The sequence below is a fragment of the Castanea sativa genome, chromosome 5, assembly GCF_040712315.1.
Source record: "Castanea sativa cultivar Marrone di Chiusa Pesio chromosome 5, ASM4071231v1".
Lineage (NCBI taxonomy): Eukaryota > Viridiplantae > Streptophyta > Magnoliopsida > Fagales > Fagaceae > Castanea > Castanea sativa.
This window is the reverse complement of record NC_134017.1, coordinates 79,286,271-79,310,993: the sequence shown is the minus strand read 5'-3', so window position 1 is coordinate 79,310,993 and position 24,723 is coordinate 79,286,271. Positions and strand designations below refer to the sequence as shown.

The 24,723-nt window shown below is 32.5% G+C and overlaps 2 protein-coding genes across 4 annotated transcripts; both read right to left on the bottom strand.

Moving 5' to 3' along the window:
• Positions 1–682: 682 nt before the first annotated feature.
• Positions 683–13,462, bottom strand: LOC142633439 (uncharacterized). Of its 3 annotated transcripts, XM_075807681.1 has the most exons (14): positions 12,883–13,458; positions 10,775–11,092; positions 9,829–10,008; positions 9,210–9,345; positions 7,894–8,228; positions 7,054–7,183; positions 5,914–6,042; positions 5,709–5,753; positions 4,821–4,900; positions 3,780–3,876; positions 3,585–3,674; positions 2,512–2,565; positions 1,203–1,268; positions 683–1,076 (listed from the first exon to the last, which is right to left on the bottom strand). In XM_075807681.1, exons 1-14 carry the CDS (start codon positions 13,308–13,310, stop codon positions 924–926), a joined length of 2,241 nt encoding a protein of 746 aa, XP_075663796.1. In that variant the 5' UTR covers positions 13,311–13,458; the 3' UTR covers positions 683–923. The 3 variants fall into 3 exon arrangements, 2 of the variants coding, with proteins under 2 accessions (XP_075663796.1, XP_075663797.1); XM_075807682.1 differs by lacking the exon at positions 5,914–6,042 and having other exon boundaries at positions 12,883–13,459; XR_012843910.1 differs by lacking the exons at positions 683–1,076; positions 1,203–1,268; positions 2,512–2,565 and having other exon boundaries at positions 3,614–3,674; positions 3,780–3,871; positions 12,883–13,462.
• A 5,274-nt stretch (positions 13,463–18,736) lies between these two features.
• Positions 18,737–20,468, bottom strand: LOC142635893 (beta-amyrin 16-alpha-hydroxylase CYP87D16-like). The gene is made up of 5 exons (XM_075809949.1): positions 20,451–20,468; positions 19,901–19,979; positions 19,697–19,803; positions 19,149–19,276; positions 18,737–18,830 (listed from the first exon to the last, which is right to left on the bottom strand). Exons 1-5 carry the CDS (start codon positions 20,466–20,468, stop codon positions 18,737–18,739), a joined length of 426 nt encoding a protein of 141 aa, XP_075666064.1.
• Between the last annotated feature and the right edge of the window lie 4,255 nt (positions 20,469–24,723).

Here is a 24,723-nt window from a genome sequence, read left to right as displayed (position 1 = left end):
AGCACGTTTTGGGCCCGAAACGGATTTATTGTGGAAATTTAATTTTATATAAGATTATATTGATTTTTTTTTATCTTGTTAAAAATTGTACCTATTCCATGTGTGATAAAGTTGTATATTAATTAAATGTTCTGGCCTATACTTGAGGTCCTTGGTCCCAATGACAAGGAAGCCATAAATAGTTAAATACTACCAAAATTGTTAGTGTCGTGTGTTAATCCCAATTGTCCAAAATGCAAGACTCAAACCCATTCTATTAAGAACAACCGAGATTTTACAATAACTAGTTGCAAACTTTTGTGAAACGAACTATAGTAATTATTTTTAAGAATATAAAGTAAAATTTGTAAGTTAAATAGTGCATGTGTTAGTTAAAAGTATTTTCTATTTTTATATGTTTTATGTAATGGAACATACAATATATTTTGAATTGAAAAAAAAAAAAATATATATATATATATGAAAAATGTAATTTACTAAAAATATTTAAACTTTATAATTACAATATTTTTAATATAAATGGAGGTGTTATTAAAAGACCTTTTTTAAAATAAATACTATAATCAGTTGACTAATTTAAACATATCTAGAATATTAAAAAACAATGCACACCCCATTATGTAGAATACATGTAACATGTTATATTAAGTTTAAATTATTATATAAATTTGGAAGTGTAAAATTTGTTTTCTTTTCAAATATAAGTATAATGCCTATATTACTGAAACTCGAATTTTTAGAAGCAATTTACACCTTCTGATACCCCTATAGAAAGAGCTTCAACATTTACATGACCTTTAACACCCTTCCCCCACCTCCCAAAAAAGAAAAAGAAAAAGAGAAGTATAACACCAAATTCTATTATATTTCGCCAAAATTTGATATCTACGGTAAAAATCAATCCTACATATGAAGAATCAAACTTATTTGAGCAAACTATTCCAAAGTTCTTTGAGCGCCTTATATGCCATTGGACATGGAACAGCCTGCAGTCTGTTGCTTCCATCAATTGGAGTTTCAGTTACTAAGCCCAGCCTCAACAATGTACTAATTGCCTTGTCAATTGGCATTTCAACCTGCAAAACTCAATTATCACAAAATGCATATAATCTTTCTTGGTTTTTGTTACTTGCCATATTTATGGATCAAAGAATACATATAGTCAGCATTGCTGGATGGCCATAATGAACTCATTTTGTTACCTTTATTTTAAATGCATCATACATGAATCTCTCACATTTGTCTCCAACTCTTTGGCGACAAGTGACCTGCATTTGGCACATTTTCCAGGTGATCTATATGACCGAAACAACGCTGGAAAACACTGGCAGTAAATTTACCCTATGGACTTCAGAAGAGGCATACATTTTTGTTAAACCAAATAACCTAAATAAAGCCAGAAATAAGAATGATGGTTTTAAATAAAAAGATAGGTTTGGAGTCAACAACTTTTTTGTATGAGTTAGTATCATTTAAAATTCTTATAGTTCAGACAACTAGCTTTAATTACAAACTGAAAAAAATTTACAAACATGTTGGCCATAACCATGTAGGCTTTAAACGGAAAGCTTGCTTCTAGGTTTCCAGCACCAGTACAAAGACCTCAATCTGTAAAGAAAAGCTTTTTGCACTACTTAATTGAATTTTTTTTTAATCTTATTTTTCTGATCAAACAAGAAAAAAAAAATTAATTAATTCCTGCCTAATATGCCTTCTCCCATAATTAGCCTTGATATTTATGCATATAGAATAGGTAATGGAAAATGCTAATGTTACTATCAATTTGCTACCAAGAAAAAAAAAAAAAAAAGGAAGGATGTGACAATGAATATGATTGCTGCCACTTCAATTAAACAATAAATAAATGTGTAAATAACTTCTTTACTTGTAAGGTTACGTGGCAAAATTTGTGATGTGTCTAGCATTATTCATAGGTAATTTGTAACACTTTTTTCGGAATCATTCAATTAGGATCACAGGAAGGCCACTCAATATAGAATCTTAGGTGATAAGGACCAGGACCTTTTATCTTGATAAGTCATTAGGACAAGCACTCTTTACAATTTTAGTAAATGTAAACTTTTTGGTTTTAGTTCCACTAGTTTTACATGATATATTTCCACTTTAAATAGATTATTCATTACATATGTCTTTGAACACTTTGATCTCCAATAGTAACTTGAAACATATATAAATTGTTGAGCAACTTAGTTATTCACCATTTCCAATATGTTTTCCCTTTCATCTATGATCAAAATTAATTTTTTTAAAGAAATCTATTCTGCATTGTCATGAAATAATTTAAATATGAAACAACCAAGTACCCTGTATAAACAATGAAATGTGTGCAAGTAGCAGCTACAAGAGTGGTGTATGTTGTTAATGAAGCATATAGTCAAAGATGATTTTACTTTACTATGCACAAAAAAAAGTAGGTTTACAAAATCCTATAAAGCTTCCTGATCATATAGGATATAGTAGAAACATTAAATTGAGATAGGGAAGGCAAACCTGGCCATTCTCTGCTTTGAGCAGGATTGCATAGGCCAAAATGGCTTCCTTGTACTGCATATAATGCAAGGGGAAAAGAATAGTTATTCTTAAATGTTGGCATAATCATCAATAGGTAAACTAGAAGCACAGAGGAGATAAACTTTGTTCATGTAGAGTGTAGAATGGAAAATGTTAAAAGGCTTAATCTCATTCTAACAAGGTGCAAAATCTTAAATTTAGAGAGAGTTTCTAAAGTCCCAAAGGAAAGAATATACTAAAAAATATTAAGTAATCTCAAAAGAATATTTAAATATACTTTTTTTTTTGGCCTTTCTACATTGAAAAAGCCTATTCATAGGGGCCAAAGAACTTAACCAGAAATTACGACATTCCTAAACAAAGGACACCATTTCAACTTAAAAAGCCCTATGATACCAACGAGAAAAGAAAATATTCCAAAAACCTAAAAATCTGAAAATTACATTAAAAAGTATAAAAAAATTGACCCTCTAGTTTTGTCCTACATCAATATTTGTCCTATCTTCATCAAAATATTTTCCACATTAGTCATACTAAGGCAAGTACTTTGCTTGTGTTTGGTGCTCCGTTAGACACTAATGCTTCTTTAAAATTAAATAACTAAATGTTACTCACCACAATTACAATTATGAGTTACTTTACTAGTCTTCTCACCTAGACCACATAAAGCCAGTCATATTTTTAACATTTTATAAAATCAACCATTTTGCATTGCAATATAAAGGAAGAAATATCCCTTTACATGGCTAAATAGGACTAAGTATTTAGTTGGTATCAGTCACCACTGGCAAGCTTTAAGTCAGCTAGTTGCTGAAATGAAGGCCTGAGAAAAGTATAGCAGGTGGCCATGTAAGGCTTTAGAAAATGACAGTATTGTAATAGATAGTAATTAAATAATTGCAATCCAAGATGATACAATAAACATCAGTGCTAAAAGACAACTGATTTAGAACCTTGCAATGTTATAACATACTCTAGCCCCAAAAAAATTTTAGCAAATAAATGCTGTACAAGTTTCAAAAATAAACTAATAAAACTAAAATACTTCTTACTTGCTGCTGTTCAGAAGCATCTAGAAGAAAGTGCACTGAGCCAAAGCCACTTGCTAAGGTTTTCTCATAAAGGGTCTTGTTGACCAATAACTGCAACAAAGGCTTCTTTTAGAACATTATTTATATAACTTAATTTGAATAGATTTAGATCATAATCATCTTCAAGACAGCATACGATGTATTGAATTGACTCACTTGATACCTATCCCATGTCTGCTTGTAACCCAGAACTACACGAGTCACATAAATTATAAGAGCACTTATAGCAACCACATCAAGAATTACTGCTGATCTGACATAAAATGTAAAAACAAAATTAAAACAGAAATTTCACAAAGAAAATTATAAACAGAAGATATTATTACATACTACTATAAACTAAAAGGAATCAATGGAAAAGCAATGGTACAAATTTTCATAGATAGATTTTCACTTCATTAAAGAACCAAACTGATCAATAAAAAAGGATATAACATAGAAGAATGGAAACAATATCATTATTTAGTAACCCTGCTCTACAGCAAATATTGTTGGGGGGGGGGGGGGAAGGTAAATATATATATATATATATATATATATATATATATATATATATATCCCAGTGTTCTTTTGCTAATAATCCTCCTTGAACTTTTGCCAGGGTCACTATAGACAAGGTCCAGTTATGAGATAAGCATTGTGCGTAGACTTTTACCAATTCTGCATGTTTAATAAACTCTCTCGAATATAATGTTTCATTACTCTGGGAAAACAATATTGTCTTCTAAATCCCTTAGAAGTAATGACTAGAAAAAGCAAAGGAAACCAAGTGCATGTGTAAATAACAATAAAGAAAAGATCAAAAAACTGCAATAAGTTCAATTCAAAGCACATGTTAGAGGTGAATGATCAAAGCATGATATATGTAATCACCATGATCACTTTTAATGTTTTAAAGTAATTAAATATATATATATATATAGAAAACAAACAATGCCTTATTAAATTTGGAAGATACTCAAAGGATTTAAAGAAAATGACCATTAGCGAGAGACAAATGTTAAAAGCAGTGTCTAGCAAGTAATCCTTATGCCTAAGCTTGTTAGCCTCTTATGACAATTGATACCTTAAGAATTCATAAGTATATCATGAGAAGTTAATATAAGAATCAATTAGACTTTCTATCTGCAATATACTATTTGCTGCCATGTTAGTAAAATTCCAAAAGCAATTTTACAATATCTAAGAAATACATACGGAGAAGATGAGATGTTTTCAAATTTGTAGTTTATGAAGAATGCCAAAAGTCCCACAATTGTGGCAGCATCCAAGCGTACCTACAAGTTCACAATTCCCAGACATGAGGCTAGAGATTTGAAACATATTTTTTGTCAATAGAATTATCTCATTACTATTTTATAAAAACATTATCAAAATTTGCATTACAGGTATGACTACTTGATGTGCATGGCTTAACAGGGTATGTATTAACCAGGTAGATTCTTTGGTCCAACACCCACTACCCACTATTATTATATCTTATAAATTATGTTGAACACCTTTGTTGAAATATAAAAACACTTCAATGAATATGATCAACTCATATGCATCTTAAAACAAATCTTAGCCATAGTTCTTGGCTAAGGTAGTGAAGGAGTAGGGTGGGGTAGATGTAGTAGTTCTTACCATCAAATTTAACAGACATAGTTTTGTCAGCCTTATTTTCCATTTGTTTTCAGGCCGTTCAGGCTTCTCAGCGCTCAGCAGAGAACTCATTGCTTAACACTTTATTCTATATTGTTAATAATTTATACATATAAACATAGATTAAAACAAACCCATTCTAGCAAATTTTGATGATACTAGTTACTACTCAGCAGAGCACTCATTGCTTAACAGTTTATTCTATATTGATAATAATTTATACATATAGACATAGATTAAAACAAACCCATTCTAGCAAATTTTGATGATACTAGTTACTTGATACACACACACACACACATATGGCCTTCCAATAGATAGCTATCATCAAGTCATGGATGCAAAGGAAAATGCAAAGGAAAACTTTTTAAACATATTTTTTGTGGTATTTAATTATAAATACTTCAAACACGTAATGAAGATTCATCCACCCATTCATACCGTGTCTATGATACGGAAAGATAGCTTTTTGTGGGGGAAGATGACCTACAAACAAATTTGACAACAATATGAAAATTCACAGGCAAACATTTTCAAATTACAAAATAAATAACTATCAAAAATGGTAAATAAGCACAGGAAATCACATGAGATGAGCCTAAGATATTGGACATTTGATAGACATTGCAGTCTCAGAAGTATTTACTGGTAAATCCGGAATAGGAATCCTTTCAAAGATCTTTAACTGCAATGGTGGAACCTCAGCTTTATTTTCAGCATCATTATTGCCATCTTCCTCAGTATAAAGTAAAATCAATTCTTGGAATGCTGGCTCCTAGAAAAGGCACCAGCGATTAGCACATAGTTGCTGATTCATATTGGCAATCCCTAGAACATTATATTCTTTACAAGACTAAGCTGTTATTATAGCTGACAAGCTTCATAATGCAAAATGAATACATATAGAAAGAGGGGATCATAATTTGAGTAACAGTACATACAGGGCAAAACTAATGTTAATATTGGGACTAAAATGACATGAGAAGGAAAAATTGTGGTAAGACATCAATGATTGCTGTCCCTAAAATTAGGAATAAGGACTAACCTGCAAATTTTAACTGTATCTGTATAAATGATAGCAAGTGTAAAGTCTAAGTGATATAGAAATAAAAAGATGGAGACATATAAGTTCATAATTAAAAAAAGGCAGATATAGTTATGAGTATAGTGACAATGGAAACCCTAAGCTGCACTATAATACTTGAATTGGATCACTCTTCAATCAGAAGAATAAGGTGATTTCTTTAGAACTCTACCAACATCTGTGATTGCTTAGCTCACGCAACTCTGAAATAATTTATTTGTTATAAAATATAATAAATAAAATAAGAAAAAGCATTCCTTATTATCGGAACTACTTAAAGTTACCCAATATCAATAATAATGCTTTCTATGATCAAAAAAAAAAATAATAATGCTTTCTAAATTTTGTATTTACCACCATTTTTCTTATGTGAATGGGTCTTGTCTTGTGCTTAAAACTGTTTTCCTCTTTTCCTTTATCTTACAAATTCCACCTTATAATTTTCATTCTTTTTAGAACAATCACCATCCCATCCATTGTCCTTTATTCTGAATCCTTATTTCTCTCTCAAAGGCATTTTAATATTTTGAAGCATTCTGTCTTTCTTTTCATTTTTATTTTAGTATATACTATATACAGAGGATTGATTACCAAAAATGGGCAAAAGGTATAGTCTTCATCTCTTAAGTGGATTGTCCATAACAAACAACATTAGAGACAACATTTTCGATAGAACTAGAACAGGAGAGATATGGGGAATACCTGCAGAATTGACTGAGATAGAAGAATAGAAATAGAAGTTTTAAACATCTTCCAAAGATCATTTCCACAGAATTTCCTTGTCGCAGGTCTCCATATATCATTAAGTGATATTCTTGATAAGAAAATAGGCCTGGGTGAACAATTCTTTTGTTACTCGGTCATTCAAAGGTTGATTTTCACTTAAATAACTACTGATTAAAAAAAATTTCAGAAAACAAAATGCTAACATGGCATGAATATGGAATTACAAAAGAGCTTCAGTTCCAACTAATTTTTGGTCCAACAAAATTCTTAACTTTCTAGCTCTCTTTCTTTGCATGGACATGCCAACTTTTGAAGTGTACTCATATCTGTACTATTAGTTGAGCAAAAATAAGTATTGACAGTTTAATTTTCTTAAATTAATCCAAAAATGAAATTATAGAAACTACAAAAATAACTTTATTCTTTGAACTCTGAGAGATTCCTAGACCCTACCCCACCAATGGTAGCATGGACAAGGAGTTAAATACAGAACATCCTTAAGAGATAGGCACTCTAACAGAAATAGAACTTCCATTTCTTTTTTTAATCTGTAAATGCATCAATTTACATGAAAATATCTTTATCTAGTGAAAGAAACCAAGTATAAGTAAGGCATTAGACTCTACTTTTAAACTGCAACACTTATGTTAATTCTTTGTTTATTTTAAGGAACCCAATATTTGGATAGGTTTTTCTCCTTAATAGGAAAAAAGCAGCAAATGAGAGGCGAACACGATTTCAAATAATTAAATAAAAAATAAAAAATAGACCACTACAGCCACATTATGAGAAGAAAGGGATTTAACTGGTGCCAACCTCTTGTAAAGTTCAGGAGCATTACTGTCACTATCAAGCTCATGCGGTGTTTCAGGTGTGGGTGGAATTAGTCCACTCCATGAAAGCAGTTTCCTCAAGAGCCTTCCACGAGGACCAACTGGTGACAAAATCCCTTCATAACGACTTACTGCCCTCTGCGCTGCCAGCCAAATAGGAAGGTCTGTATCTGATAATTGATCCACTCCTAGCTGATCATCAGAAGCATGTTGATTATTGAGAAATAATTGCTGAAAAACTGAGAGCTCTTTAAGCCAAAGCTTTGTTCTCTTGGTCCACTCTTGAACTTCTTCTGTCTGACTAGCAGTTCTCAAAGCCTGTTCTACAGCAGAAGAGATAACATCCGTCAAAACTAACATGGACTATGATTGAAAAGAAGAACACAAAATGAATGTTTTTAAGAAACTAAAAATTTTAATTGCATCAAAGAAGAAATTACTATCAATTGGAAAGAACCTACAGTTCCTTTTCAATGTAAAAGACCTTAGGAAGATTGTTCTGTCTCATCAGAAATAGTTTCAGACATGTAGTGGTTATCATATCAAACTCGTTTGAAACTACTAACAAGCCATGCGGTTCATCATGCAGTCGCATTTATCAGATGCATTTAACATCTGAATTATACAGTTTTCTAAGTCAGGTCAATATAAAATTATGACAGGCACTGTAATCATGCAAAGACATATAATTACCTTATGTAAGCAACCAAAGTAATATGGTTACATGCAGCGACATAAAAGAGTTTTTCCCAATCTATGGAAATTCTACAGATAGGCCAATAGAAAATAATGACAGACAGTATAAACATGCAAAGCCATATAATATAATTAGCTAAGATTAGTAACCAAAGTACTATGATTTCAAGTAGAGGCATAAAAGATGTCTGCCAAATCTATGGAAATTCTACTGATAAACATTCAACCAAGTTAAAAAAAAAGGACAGTATTCATCCCTGAAAAAGTTCTATAAGTGAATAGAAGAGTTAAAAGGAGAAAAAGATTAAAGTAGGTAGCACTGGGAAGTTTCACGGACCAGGGAAGCAGAAAACAGTGACAGCAATTTAAAAGTTCATTCCTTGTTAACAACCAAATTGCACATATGTATCCATATGAGTATGTTGGTACGTGTAAATGTGTATAAATGCCAGTTTCTAATTTTATCTTTTCATTAAAGATAAATGCCAAATTAATGTATTATCTATGAGATCTACATATTCGAGAACCATCAAAAAGTTTAACCATGAGACTGCCTCATAATGGAGGAAAACTAAAGTTAAAAAGAAAGAAAAAAAGAGTTACCTCATTTATCCAGGTTCCAAGTTTCCCTAAAGGTTTTGATATAATGAAAAAAATTCCTCTCAGAAGTTTGGATTGTATGTAATCCAGTTTTTCAACAATTAGGAGGCCCTTCTGCCTCTCAGTTGCATAACCCCGCCTGCAAGGAAAATTGATGAAATGTTAGATTTTGTAGAATTCTAGCAATGGTAAGTCCAGTGTTATATTCTAGAAATAGTACCCAAATCTAGCCAATTTCATCAGCTAAAAATGGATTTGTTAGGTAGCTCAGATACCACAAGGTATTTACCATAAGGAAGTACCCTGGGCACTTCTCAAAAGTGAAGTGATTGGATTCTAGCAATAGTACCCAAATCTAGCCAATTTCAGCCACTAAAATTGGATTTGTTAGGTAGCTCAGATACCACAAGGTATTTACCATAAGGAAGTACCCTGGGAACTTCTCAGTATAGTTCTAGTTAACATGTTGGTCATCAACTCAGGACTTAATGCAATCATTATAATATGTATTATGGTATATAATTCATAAAATAACAGCTATACCATATTTCATGATTTGGCTTGTTCAAATTTCTTGTATATTTAAGACAAAAGCACCATATTCAAGAAAATATAACATCACCTGAATATTATTGCATTGGACTCAGACGCTCTCTTCCAATCAACATATATTGGCAAAGTAAGGAGATAATCTGTGTTAAGTGCAGATGTCAACATCAAATCCCTAGCTGATAATTCTTCAAACTGAGCGTCGTGAAGAAGTTGCATAAAAGCACGCTGGAAACGAGTGGCAACAGCAACTCTGTGAACAAATTTGCACTATAAGTTCAATATACCTGAGGGATGAAGCTGAACAACAACTACAATATCATATATGTTTACCTGAATATAAAGAAACAATACATCATATAACCATCTAACATCTAGGAAGCCTTCGTATATTCTCACAAAAAAGTTTCAACAAATAAACATACTATGAATAAACAAAAATCAAATCAGACTTATTGTAAATATCACTTTCCTCATAGAATTATTGTTGTAATCTCTAAAATGATTTGTTCACTTTCCTGGAACGACAAAAACTCTTATACAAGTAATATATCAATTTGAAATATTTTTTTCCTCCTTATGTTGATAAATCTGCTGGTGCACATGCAAACACACACACACACATATTCTATAGGTTGCCATATATCTTGCAGGCCTTCCCTTCTTTATTGACCTGCAGTATCATGTTCATATTCAAGCTAACAAGTTATTTCTTGGAGCTTTCATGTAGATTTGAACATTTTACACTCAAATTACCTGTAGGCCATGTTGCATCATTTTAAAATTTAAGAGTTGAGACACTGAGGATATCTGCCACATAAAAGGTTTTCAAAGCCCTCATGGTGCGTTACCCTGGCCTTTATTGCTTAAAAGTTATCTCCTTTATTTGGCCATTACCATAAAATAAATAAAGACTCTAGCTTATGCAGCAACTGCAAATTAGTATCCAATTCATAAAAGAACTTATTTCAAGTCAACTAGAAAACGGTCTAATGTCTTCAAGACAATTTGTGATAAACCTGGATCCACTATCAGAATATTTCTTGACAGATTTGTCTGAAGAGACCAAGAAATTTCTCAAGTCCAGACTGTGGATGAAAGAAATAGCCTTATCAATTTTGATCTCTTCCTCCTTATATCCCTCCATGCTCCCAATTCCATTAATGCCATCCCCAGTAGACTCTGCCTCCTCCTCATCAGCAACAACTTCTGTGTCGGAAGTAGCTGAACCATCATTAATTGTTTCTTCTTTTTCTATGGAACAAGCATAGGAATAATCAGTGCGCATTTCTTCTAATATGCTTTTGTGTTCAGCATGAAGGATGGTGTCCAAGCACCTGCAGTTACATAAAAATATGAAAAATTTTGCATTTATATAGACACAAAATAACCACAAACTTTATGTTCAAGCAGAAAGCTGCTTCTAGTTTTTGATTGTTGACCAAGCATATGAACTCTTGGATATATCATGGTGAAAGGAAATCTCAAAAATTGGGATACATAAATAAGCGAGCACAACTGCTGTTTGGAGAGGCCCTGCATATTGTGAAAATGTACAGAATGTATAGAATCTGGTGAAAACAACACCCTTCACACTGATGGGTAGGGTACTGAGGATGAGAGAGCATGGAGTCCCAAAAATAAAGAAAACTTTTCAGTTAAATTTTCTGAGCAAGCTATGGAGGAAAACATGGGGGAGAATCTTTGGCATAAACTGGCATGGAGCAAGATCAGGATAACAATGTATAGTTTCATATATGGATAGGAAAAGCAGCTGCTGCATTACCATACAAGTGGGAGCAGAGAATAAAAATTTGAATGGCTCATAATCACTGGAGGCTTGGTGATGTGATCTACCATACCGTGTGCAGAAAGTGGAATTTTTGAGGAGAAATCTTCAGAGCAACTACTTATTATGTAATAATTAGGAGAAATAAAAGGGTCTTTACAAACACTGGAAGACTAGGAATTCAGCCTATTCTCAGGCCTTAATCCATTTAGCTAAGAGTAAAGCTTAGTTCATCAGAGTTGGTTCAAAACAACCCTGGCAATGGGGCTTTCACCAATAAGCAGGATTTTTAAAGCTGATTCTAAGCAAAAGGTTGAGATTGTTTCTAGACAGGGAAGAGCCACCTAAAAGGGGTTAGAAATTTCAGAAACTGATCTCCTCAGTAGAATAAGAGTGAGTGTGGAGGCATTCTCAAAATTTTAATTAGAGAAAACTGAAACAAGCAAAAAAGATAAAGGTATCAGGACTACTATGAAAGCAATGAACTCCAACAATTATGCTGGTATTCACAATAGGCTGAATGAGATACCATGAGAAAGAATCGTTTTGTAAAAGAAATAAGACAATAAACGGGTTTTATTGAAATTTTAAGCATTAGTCAAGTAGTTAGTTGTTGCTTCTCCTGGCTATGAGTGTGAAGGTATCAGGCAGTTTGTTGTGCTTAATTATCATGAACAGAGGCTTCTTATATCTCATGCACAGTGCTCTAGATGGTTCAGATGATCTTCTCCCTATACAGTCCTTTTCTGTCCAATTTTTTAGAATAATAATTAAATGATAAATCTCACCCTTTCCTAATAGCTTAACTTTTGGGATAAGTTGTATTTTATCATGGTATCAAAGCTGCTAATCTTGAGTTTGAATTCTGTCTCCACTCTATCTCCACTCTATCTCCCATTTAAAAAGTTGGGGGAGTGTTAGAATACTTAATAGCTTAAAATTTTGAGACAATTGGTCATTTATCACATTTCTCAACTCCACCAATCAAGAATAAAAAACAAAAAGATACACAATATCTTCTACTAAGCAGAAACACAGATAATCTATTCATTCTAAATAGTTCTCTTATATTGTTTTGTGTGAATCCTTTTTTACATAGATACATACATGCATATTCTGTCAGTTAGAAAAGGGTTGTATTTGACTGTCTGTGAGAGTGAGAAACTCGTTAATCAGTGAAATTGCAGAAAAGTTCTATTCAATTCATGTTCTTTTACCTTTGATTGATCATATATGCACCACAAGCAGCTACACAAAGCAGAAATCTCTCTTAAACACACATACACTCACAAACCCTGTACAATACTATTAAAGAAGAAAAAAAAATTGGGGGCTTACGATGAGAGAAGAAGAAACTGTTGGGTATCACCATCACCATCGTCTTGCTGAGACTGAAACATCTTCAAAACAATAGCGTCTAGCAACTCAGCCTTTGAAACCGGGATGTACTTCTGCCTCGGCACTTTTATTCTCGAAATAGAAACTCCTTCTTCTTCCTCCTCTTTTTCTTCTTGTTGTTGTTTTTTTTCTTCTGGGTCATCTTGTTTTGGTACAAAGTCTCTCTTTTTCTTCTTCTTCTTCTTTGTTGGTGTCATTTCGATAACATCGTCAGTTCTGGACTCCATGGGTGGCTCTGTGGACATTTCTTGAAACCCAGTAAGAGAGGAACATCGAATTCTGATAGAACTAGAGTGAGGCTTCGTTAATGAACGGTGTGAGACTGAGACAGCGCAGAGGCTAGTGAGAGCTTGCAGAGAAACTGACATCAGAACCAACCACCAAACCCAATTGAGAATTCAAGAAGAAGAAGAAGAAGGAAATCTTTCTGAGAGTGGTGGGGGTGGCAAAGCTGTGGCTACAAGTTTTTGAGAACTAAGAAGCATGGTTAAAATTAACGGCTAAAGAGTACAACGTTGTTAAGTGGAATTTCCTTTTCGGATAAGGAATATTTTGTGTCTATGGGTGGGGGGAAAATTGGCTATAGCAAACTTTTCTACCAATCATTTTTTTTTTTTTTTTCCTGAATCTTTGGCTTGTGTGGTTAAGTAGTATTAAAGTACAGTTTGGCATCATTTTTTAAAAAAAAAGAGAGTACAGTTTGGCAGCCTGAACATTGTAAATTTCTAGAAATATATGAACTTCTGGTTCTAATCCAATTATAAGTTTATTGCTGTGTTTGTTAGAATAGTTATTCAATTTTGTTATTGTGTAAAATTATGGGGGAAAATGTTGTTTTTATACTTGATATTGCACATTCTGTACACATTGCTTTTGAAATCATGTTTTCAAATTTTCAATCGCATTTTGAAAACACAATTTCAATTAAAACAGAAAAATGGTGAAATAGTATAATTTTTAACTAAAATTGTGTTTCAAAAATATGATTTCGCCTCACGATTTTAGTTAAATTAGCAATTATAATTTAAAATCAAGATTTCACAATATAGAGTAGTCTTTTGGTAAGATAGGAGTCTTGGAGGTAAGTAAACTAATAGAGAAGTGCATTTTTTTAAAATTCTTTAAGTTTTCTTATCTTTAAATTACCATGTCATAACGCATTAAACAATAAAAAAGTCAATAAAATGATCCATTTAAAAATCCGAATAGATATAATTTTACAAATTCAACTAGGTTATGTATATAAACTCATCTAGGTTATTACAAACCCGTCAGGTTTGACTAGATTTGACTAAATCTTATGTATAAATGATCCATTTAAAAATCCGAACAGGTCTAGGTGTCAGGTTATTGGATTTTTGTTTGAACCTAGTGTACAGTGAGTGTATGATTCTAAACTTTGTCTATTAGTGCAGTACAAATAAATTGAGTGTTATATAAGTAATTAGCCTAAGCCCACAACCTAATTGGTGCTTTAAGAGTCATGCTCAAAGTAAAGGTGGGGGCAGTAGGAAGCTAATTTTAATTTGGACACAAGATCACGAGATGGGCCTGGCTGATGTGATTTGGTGAAGATGTTGGCTAATCAAGCATGAGAGGGAATGGATCACAACCGTAAATTACCCTAAATTAAAGAAGACGGTGACAAGCAAAGTCGACCTGAACGTGGACCCCCCAAATTTATGAATCATCTACAGCTCATGATTTTTTTTTTTTTGAGAAGGTCTACTGCTCATGATTTAGAAAAACTATTTGTCTCTTATATTTCAATTTTAATTAATATTCGATTTCAAAAAAATAATAATAATTAATATTCAATTACTCCTACGGTTTTGATCATAAAGTCTATATACTGATGCTGTAAATAAAGTCATAGAAACCAACCCTCCATTTGGATGTCAAAAGGAATGAGAAGAAAGGAAAATGAAATAAAATAAAAATAGAAAAAACACTTAAATTACTTTTTTTTCATTAGGATGTACCTCGAAGGTGATAGTTTTTATCAAATAGTTATGATTGTGTGTGAGTTAAAGTGATTGTCTCATATCTCAAATCGTCATAACCTTGAGATGCTTATGCAATCTTGCGATGTTTTTCACACACAATACGCAATATTCTTTGTTACTCTTGATACATGTGCAGGTACAATGTGATTTGGTCATCACAAGGTTTACATGTGTTGATATATGTTCACTAAACTGTCTTAACTTGTTTTTGAAATATAAAATTAATTAGGCTTGTTTAGTGTGTGTGTGTGTTTTTTTGGGAGCTAAATGCTTAACTCTTTGTTGTTTAAGAGATGTTTTGAGAGGTTAAAATGTTAGTTGGATCATTGGCTTAGTTGCATGTTTGATTGCATTCATATCTGTGTTTTTCTCCTCCTTGAAAAACTGTTTTTAAGCCATCTCGATACCTTCTCGACACCTCTCGATACTTGGCTTATCTGTCGAGCTCATCAGTTGCATCTTATCACAATCTCGACACCTCTCGATAGCTAGGTGGATAAATCGAGAAATCTCCTAGTCTCTTGATAACTTCTCGATAGCTAGGTGGATCGATCGAGAAATCTCCTGCCTCCTCGATAGCTGTTCGATCCGTCGAGGTATGCTCGATAGCTTCTCAACACCTCTCGATCCATTGAGATACCCTTGCATGCATTTCATTTTTTGTTTTGCATTTTTTTTCTTTGTGTCCATTGCATCTTGTTTTTCTTTTTCTTGTAGGTCTATGGTTCCTTGTTCTCCTCGTTCCTTCTATATCTGTTTTCTTTCTATCTCCGATCAAGTCTTTTGGCTTTTTATGCCCTTTGACAATCGTTTCAAAAATGGGGAGAAATTTGATAATTGAATGTCTTTCCTCAAGGGGAGTAATAGACTTAGGGTGAGAACTTCATGTCAAAGGGAGGAAAGTTTTTTATGTAACTAACTTAGGAAGAGTTAGTTTGATACACATTGATATTGATATATTTTTGTGTTGTGTATCTTTTGGTTTTGTAACCATTTTTACATACATGATGTGATGATGTATGTGTTTCACTCTTTATCTCACATGTGTTTTTTCTTTTCTCTTTTTATACACATGTTTCTTGTTTATTTAACTTGTCATTGTTTTTCACATGGTACCTTGATGTGTTTTGTTTAGTGCCTTTCAGGAAAGACTAGTTAAAGCCAAGTCAAGATTCCGAACCTTCTTCTTGCGGCAACTTTCAAGGTTCAAATTTTTTAGACTAGGCTTATTTATTCTGTAATCTTGAGTAGAATGTATTCTAGGACATTCAATGTACTCTTGTGGTTTTGTCACGGATTGCCAAATGGGGAGATTGTTGGGGACATATTTTTATGTAATTGGCATATCTTTTGACAAAATGCACTTTACTTGTATTTGGGTAAATCTAAGTAGGTTCAAGATGATCATTACAAGTGGTTAAATTGAAGACATGAGGATTACTCAAGAACTGCCCAAGAAAAGTGCAAACTGCAGGTCTTGATACCTCCTCGACAAAAGCTCAATCTGTCGAGATTCATTAAAGCTCGACAGATGTCTCGATTGATCGAGCTTACGGGTTTCAGATTATAGCTAGGGATGGCAATTTAGATCCGGCCCGCGGATACCCGGCCCGGCCCGACCCTAATGGGCCGGATTTTACCCGGCCCGATAAAGAATAGGGTCGGGTATGGGTTTTTTTTAAAAACCCGAAGCGGGTTCGGGTCAGGTCCGGGTTTTATAAAAAAATCCGAAACCTAACCCGAAACCCGCCCCGGATAAAAACCCGGTTATGGAGGATAAGACATTTTGTAAGAATTTCTTAGTCTTTTTCATTTGTTAGTTGGAGGATAAGACATTTTGTAATTTCCTAGACTTGTGAGATTTATTTTATAGCTTTTTAAGTGATTTGTTGATTTAAAATCTTAGTTGTGATTTGTTGATTTATGATTAACTTATAATTTGGTTTGATTTGGTTGCCCTATAATGTGGCCTAAATGCCAAATTTTGGCATTTGGGCCATGTTAAATGGCTTGAATAGGCTTGAATTTAGGGAAAAAATTTAATGAGCTTAAAAAAAAAAAATTTTGTTAGGCTAGATTTGGGCCCAAGAAGATAAACGGGGCCCGCGGGGCCCGTGGGGCCCGACGGGGCGGGTATGGGCCCCGAAAAAAAAACCCGATTAATAATCGGGCCGGGTCTGGGTTCCGGGTCTTGGCCCGCTGGTCGGGTCCGGGTATACAAAAACCCGGCCCGAACCCGACCCGTTGCCATTCCTAATTATAGCTAGCAAAGTTTTTACTCTAAAAGCCTATTTGTTTATAGGTTCGTATAATTCTTATTAGACTAGGAAAACTTAAGGTTTGTGTAAATCTATTTGGAATAGGAGAGCCTATTAAAGCTCCTATTTAAAGGAGGTGGAAAAAGAAAAATCTAACCCTAGAGAACTTCAAAAGGTTTTCTTTTTGAAACCCTAGCCTTCTCCTACAGAAAAAAGAGTTTTTTCTGCATTTCTTGTACGCCTTTGGGTTTTGTGACCAAGAAAATTCTCTTCCACCAACATTGAAGATCTTATTGGTGTTTCTATGTAAAGCTGCTGCAAATCAACTTTAACAATCAAAGGGTTGTTGTGGAGTTAGTCACGTATTGGGATTCGTGCAAAGGAGTAAGTTGCGTACTGAGATCCGCATAATTGGTTAGTCATGTACTAAGAGCCGTGCATTGAAAAGGAAAGATTGTCACTACAAAACAAATTCAATTGGGTATTGGGGTAAGGGTTCAACTGTAGGTTGGTATAAGGTACTGAGATTCATTTACTTGTAACCGTTTGTTGTGATAATAGTGGATTCTCGCAAGTGGTGACCTTAAAATCACCCGATGGAGTTTTTGCCTTGGAGGTTTTCCCCATTCGTAAACAAATCACCGTGTCAATTTATTTTCCGCTGCACTTTAGTTTATTGGTGATTTATTTGTGCTACCACGCGTTTGCATGTTAATTTGATTAATTAATAAACTTGGTTAATTAATCAACTTAATCCATCACAAGGGTTCAATACGTTTTTGGCCTATCAACCAAAAATTCATAATGCCCCTCATAGGTTCTAAAGGCAGTTTTCTCTATGTCCTCCTCTTTCATTCTAATTTGGTGGTATCCAGATCTAAGGTCTAGCTTAGAAAAGATGAAAGAATGTTATGATCCTGATGTCCCACTTTGGTTAAGTGTAAGCTTAACCATGCATTTATAAGCTCTTGGGCACCCTCTCCTTGCAAGCCAATTTATAAGGGTGAGTTCTACCCATGAGTTTATAACATTTGGTATCAGAGCCAACTATCGTCCCGATTAATCGGGTGTAGCTCCTTAAGTATGGAACAAATGAGTTGCGGCTTTGTGGTCAGATCTCAGAAGGGGCGACCTAGAGGCTGGATTAAAATTACTGATAGTTGAGTGGAGCCACCAAAAAGAGAAAGGGCTACCAACGGGTCAGTGTCGCTAGAGTGAGCCATCGTGGACGTTGGTTGCAGAGTGTGGTGGTATGTTATGATCCTAATGTCCCACATTGGTTAAGTGTAAGCTTAACCATGCGTTTATAAGCTCTTGGGCACCCTCTCCTTGCAAGCTGGTTTTCATGGGTGAGTTCTACCTATGAGTTTATAACACATATGTCAAGAGGATTGTCCACAAAAAGTTTTTCTAAAAAAAAAAAAAAAGAATTGTCCACAAACTAGAGATTGATAACTAAACAATCATTTAACCGTATTACATGCCAAGTCAATATATAGCAAAACAAAAGTCCCGCATATATAGATATCTTCAATGGTGCTTTTCCATGAGCTTGATGTGCAAGCCCTTCCCAAATCCGATCAATGGATCTCGACATATGTCACCTCCCCTGATTTTCATCCACCTACAAATAAAAAGAATTTAATTGTAACTATTTAATACACATTAAAAAGTGTATTGAGAGAGAGAGAGAGAGAGACTTTGGTTAATATATATATATATATATATATATATATATATATATTAAATCTAAGATAGAAATTATATTCTGACATAATGTAAGTGTACATGTATATGAATGTCTTTCTTGACGACTTGAATCCTAACATATGTCCCCCCATTCCACAAGAATTTATACTTATTAAGTGACCATCAAACTAATGGTGTGCGGCAGTCATGCTAAGGGTATTGATAGAATGTAAGAAGAGAAAAAGAAAAGTACCTATATTTTGTCACCAAGACATGGAGAAAGACGGCAATAAAAACCCTAGTATACTCAGAACCAGCACATTGCTTCATTCCTTCTCCAAAAGGCATGAAATTCTTGGACATTAAATTTGATTTGCAGTCCTATATAATTAATCATGACATAGAATGATATCAATCTAAAATGGACTCAGAAAAAATTGTTAAAAAAACGTGAAAAAAGACTTTCCAAACAACAAAAAGGATTTTATAAAAAATGTAGAAGAAAATTTTGATGGCTCCTCTCTTCAAGCAAAAGAAAAATGATAATCTTTTTTTTTTTTTGAGAAACAAGAAAAATGATAATTAGGTGTGCTAATGATCTATCTTTTAACCAAAGGTTGGACAAAGGAATACTTGGCAGAAAAATTGCTTGATTATTGCTCATTAAACATTATATTAAAAAACAAAAAAGATTTTGAGTTCCACTTGCTTAATATAAAGTAGCATTCTGTAAACCAAATTGGTCAAAAAATCTAGCTTAATTAAATTTAAATTCATTATTGGAATTAATTTCATTTTCACCTTAAAACGTTGTGGATTAAAAGCAAGTGGATCGCTGAATATATCTGACTTTAAATGAAGAGCAGGAGTGGCTATGAATATAGGCCAACCAGTTGGAATTGTGTAGCCTGCGAATGACATATACTACTTAGTAGCTGAAATATTGTGAATGATTTCTTATTCATGTTGAAAATTCTTATGCAAATAAATTCCTTAAAAAATTACCATTTACTTGTACATCCCTCAGTGTTCGTCGAAACATGCCAGGGGCGAAATTTCTCAACCTCAACACTTCGTTGACAACCTACAAATCCAATAGGGAATCAAGTCATAACTCATAAATATCAAAACTAAAAGAGTTAATATATATAAAAGAGTAAATTGCAAAGTACATTCATAAAGTTTGAAGTTTGGATTTCACAACCTGAAGTTTAAGAAATTGAATTTTACATTAAAATTTGGTTCCGTTTTGCAAAACCCTACCATCCGTTAGTTTGGGGAGGCTAGTTTGGCAAAAAAAAAAAAAAATACACATCAGCATGGCAGCGCATTACAGTATTACTTAACAACTTAAACTAATTGAAGGTGGAATTTTGCTAACAAAATCAAACTTCAAGGTATAAAGTCCAATTTCTCAAACTTTAAAGTGTAAAATCCAAACTATCCCAAACTTTAGGGGTGTGATTTGCAATTTACCCTATATATATATATATATATATATATATATATATATCTAGAGAGAGAGAGAGAGAGAGAGAGAGGCTATTAAACATACTTGAAGTGTATAAGCCATGGACTCATATGCATTCCATGATAACGATTAATCCGGTTTCTCCCTCTTTTTCAGAATGTCTTCGTGCTCAACCTAAGAAATTAACATAACAATTATGCAAGTTTTTTTTTTTGGGGGGGTGGGGGGGGGGGGGGGGAAATTGTGTTTGTGTATGTGTGTCTCTAATTTTTGCTAAAAATGCTTTAAAAAGAAAGAACTTACAATCAGTTGTTCCAACGCAAGTGTTGGAACAAAATCATTTGAACTACGAATTCTGCAGTTAGAAAATCCTCAACCTTCATGTCGCCAATGATGGTGTCAAGGAAGTCTCTTGGACTACGCTTCTCTGGAGATGCAAGCCTCTGCTTGAACACCTTCCTAATCATATTTAGAGCCTTCTCGCAATTCTGATGAACAAGTAACAAATTAGCACAACCAAGGTTGTAACCAAACTTATGTCATTTTAATTTTTTTCTTGTGTATATGTCTTTTTGATAATTCAATAGTTCAAGCTGGAGGTTTTGAACCTTAAATGTCTTAGTTGGAAATATTAAAAAAAAGTATCAACTGAGCTATAAGACTTTTAGTTTGTTATTATATATTTAATTGTCTCAATTTTTTCCATCAATTTTTAATATTGAATCAATTATGGATGGAATGATGAAATATAATATGTTGATCAATATAAAATTTTAAACATTAAAGAATAAAATTTAAATGATCAAATTTATTTTTATTTATAATTTGATAATTACAACAATAAGGGAGGGAAATGTGAATCTTGATAGGTAATTTCACCGAATATATCCAAATTAAAAAAAAATGTAATTTACTATTTAGTCTAATCAACGTGGTGTAAAAATTTTGTTAAAACATTGAAGACATGAAATGGAATTAGCTTGGCATGGAACTTACAAATATTGACATTTATTTTTAGAGACTTTTTAAAAAATGAACACATAATTTCAGATATTTACATATGTTCTCTAAAAAAAATAATGTTTTTGAAAAACACTCATCTTAAAGCTACATTTTCAACCACTTTTGAGTCTTGATACGTATTTCAATGGTTTTTTTTTTTTTTACCAAATGACTCCATTTTGAGTTAAACTATGCGTTATTTCCTACATTTTCATCCCTTTGGCACTTTTCAACTTTCAACAAAACGTTAACGTCTTTCTCAAAAAAAAAAAAAAAAAAAAACAACAACATTAATGATCGTACCATCTAGATTTTGCTTGACCAAGAAAGACAACAATCTATATTATTACTAAAAACTAAAGCGTAGTATTTATTATTACTACGCTCCCGTTGAGCCACATTAGCAGCCACGTTATTCATTTATTTTTTTTTTATATTTTCTTTTCTCTATTTAAACTTTTCTTCCCCCTATTTTCCAAAATTAAAAATTAAAAACTCTTCTTCTCCCTGTTAGTTCACACACCTACTGTTACACTTCTTCCAACCTTTCCATTTCTTTTTTCCCTTTTTATCCTCTCACTACTTTACCGTTATACTTCCTTTCTCTTTTTTATATTTTGACTCTTCTTCTACCCATTTTATTTTGTATAAATTTGATATCATTTTCCCATTCAATCCATATTTTTCCCATACAAAACTATGAGTACCTCTCTCTCTCTCTCTCTCACTGAATTTTTGTTCTTTCTTATAATTGATGTTTTAATATATATATATATATATATATATATGTTTTGGTATTGTGTTTTTTTTTTTAATATCCCATCAGAAAGTCTTCTCTTTCCCTTTTATAACTTTGGTTAAATTTTTGTTTGGGTTAATACTTAGCTTTTTTAGAAACATGAATTTGAATATGCCTACCAATTGTTTAGATAATAAATTATTATAAAGCCTATTGTTTGAATAATAAATTTTTTGAGCTATAAATTAGTATGCTCATCCTTTGGTATATTTGGATCATATATAAATTTTATGCCTTGGTTTCTCTATGGTTTGGGTACATAATGTGTTTAATGAATGTATCATGTGCTTTAGGGAACCTTGTGTGATGAGAATTAAAGATTTTCTTGAATTTGAGAGTTAGGTTGTGATTGATGTATAAGTTTATATATTTAGGAAGAGTTGTTAGTAATAAGTTTTGGTCTTTCATCTAGGTGAAGAGAATGTTGTTGAATCAAAGCTTGTTAGAAGCTGAAATTGTGGTTTTGTGTAAGCTATTTGAAAGATTGAAGATATCATGGTCTTTTAGATGTCTATTCATATAATCTAACATGTACAGTATAGGTATAAAATACCCACATGAAGTGAAGGTCAATTGTTATTAGTTGAAGATTTTGTAAGAAAACATGTTAATGCTGTCATTGTGACAGATTTGGTGTTTACAACAAGAAAAATTTGGATTAAATCATATTCCATGAATTAGGATTCTAAGAGTAGTTTTTATGAATACTAAGACACACATGGTTGTAATGGAAGTTTTCTCACAACTTTTGGATTTATATAAAAATAATGGTTTAATTTCTAAGTTGCATGAAATTCTGTCAGGACAAATTTGAACATGTTGTCTTGTATGATTTTTAAATAATCATGGTTTTATGGTTTGACTCTAAAATTGATATGGTATATACTAGACATCTAGGGAAGCGGTTCTGTAGAATTTTATGACGTTTGGATGTGTATGGACAACCCATTTGTATTTTACAAATGAGGCATATGTTGTTGAAATGAGCAATGAATAGCATATGATACATCTAACTTTGAGGATTTAATTCTAAAGTTAGGGTGAATGTTTTGAGCTATAAATTAGTATGCTCATCCTTTGGTATGTTTTGATCATAAATAAATTTTATGCCTTGGTTTCTCTATGGTTTGGGTTTATAATGTGTTTGATGAATGTATCATGTGCTTTAGGAAACTTTGTGTGATGGGAATTAAGGATTTTCTTGAGTTTGAGAGTTAGGTTGTGATTGATGTATAAGTTTATATATTTAGGAAGAGTTGTTAGTAATAAGTTTTGGTCTTTCATCTAGGTGACGAGAACGAGAAAATGGACACTTGAGCTCCTCTTATACAAATCTCTCGCGTCTAAGGGATATGTGACATGTGTATTTGATAAGTATAAAGACTATTTAGAAAATTATTATGCATCAAAACCTTTTAATTAGAGATATTACATATAAGCATGATTTAAGTAAATATTTATGTTCGTGACTTATTGAATCCTATATATATATATATATATATATATATATATATATGATAATTTTAGCATTTTGATGCTATTACTTATATCATGAACGTAATATTTAAAGAATGAAATAGATATGCTACTGTTATGAAATATTTATATTACACTTGAAAATATATACTTGCTTTCTACAACTTATACATTAGGAGTTGTGATTTTAATTCATTGGTGTGGCTACTGTTAATACATTGTTAGAAATGTTTCTTATAACACAGTTAATGTTTTTATTTTACGATTTTAATGTAGTATTGTTTTTATATTTGTGCAGATTTCTTATTGGTAGCTTTTAGGGGATTTACTTTTGGCATTACTTGAAGACATATGAGGACATTCTCCGTTGGTTCTAATTATATTATGCTACACTTTTTGTATTGTTATAAAACATCTTGAGTTATTGTATTTGTTGCAAATAATTATTGTATGGAAGGAGTTTGAATTGAATACTTGTTTTATTTTTTACTTGTGGAATGTATGGATCTTTTTTTATAAATGTGTTGTTGAAATAAATGTGTTATTCAAATGTAAGGTTTTAATAATGTAATGACAGGTCACAGGTTAATATCAAAGCCATGAAAAAATTAAAAACAAAAAATAAGTTTTAGTGACGAATTTTTTCGTCACAAATATAGCAACAAACTACTATTTTAGTGACGACATATTTCGTCGCTAAATGTAGCTGAATTTTGTAAGAAATGGTTTTAGTGACGAAAATTTTCGTCGCTATATATGCTTGGATTTTCTTAAAAATAGTTTTAGTGACGAAATTTTTCATCACTATATGTACTCGAAAATAGTTTTAGTGACAAAATTGTTTGTCACTAGATATTATTTAATAAACTAAAGTGTTTTTAGTGACGAAATATTTTCGTCACTGAATAGTATTTTTAGCAAGAAAAACATTTAGTGATGAAATGTTTACATCACTAAAAGTAAAAAAATAAAAAAATAAAAAATAAAATTGGACTTTTAGTGACGAAATTTTTCGTCACCAGAACTTTTAGCGACGAGGTTTCAGTGACGAAATGAGTTTCGTCGCTAACTAGTAGATTT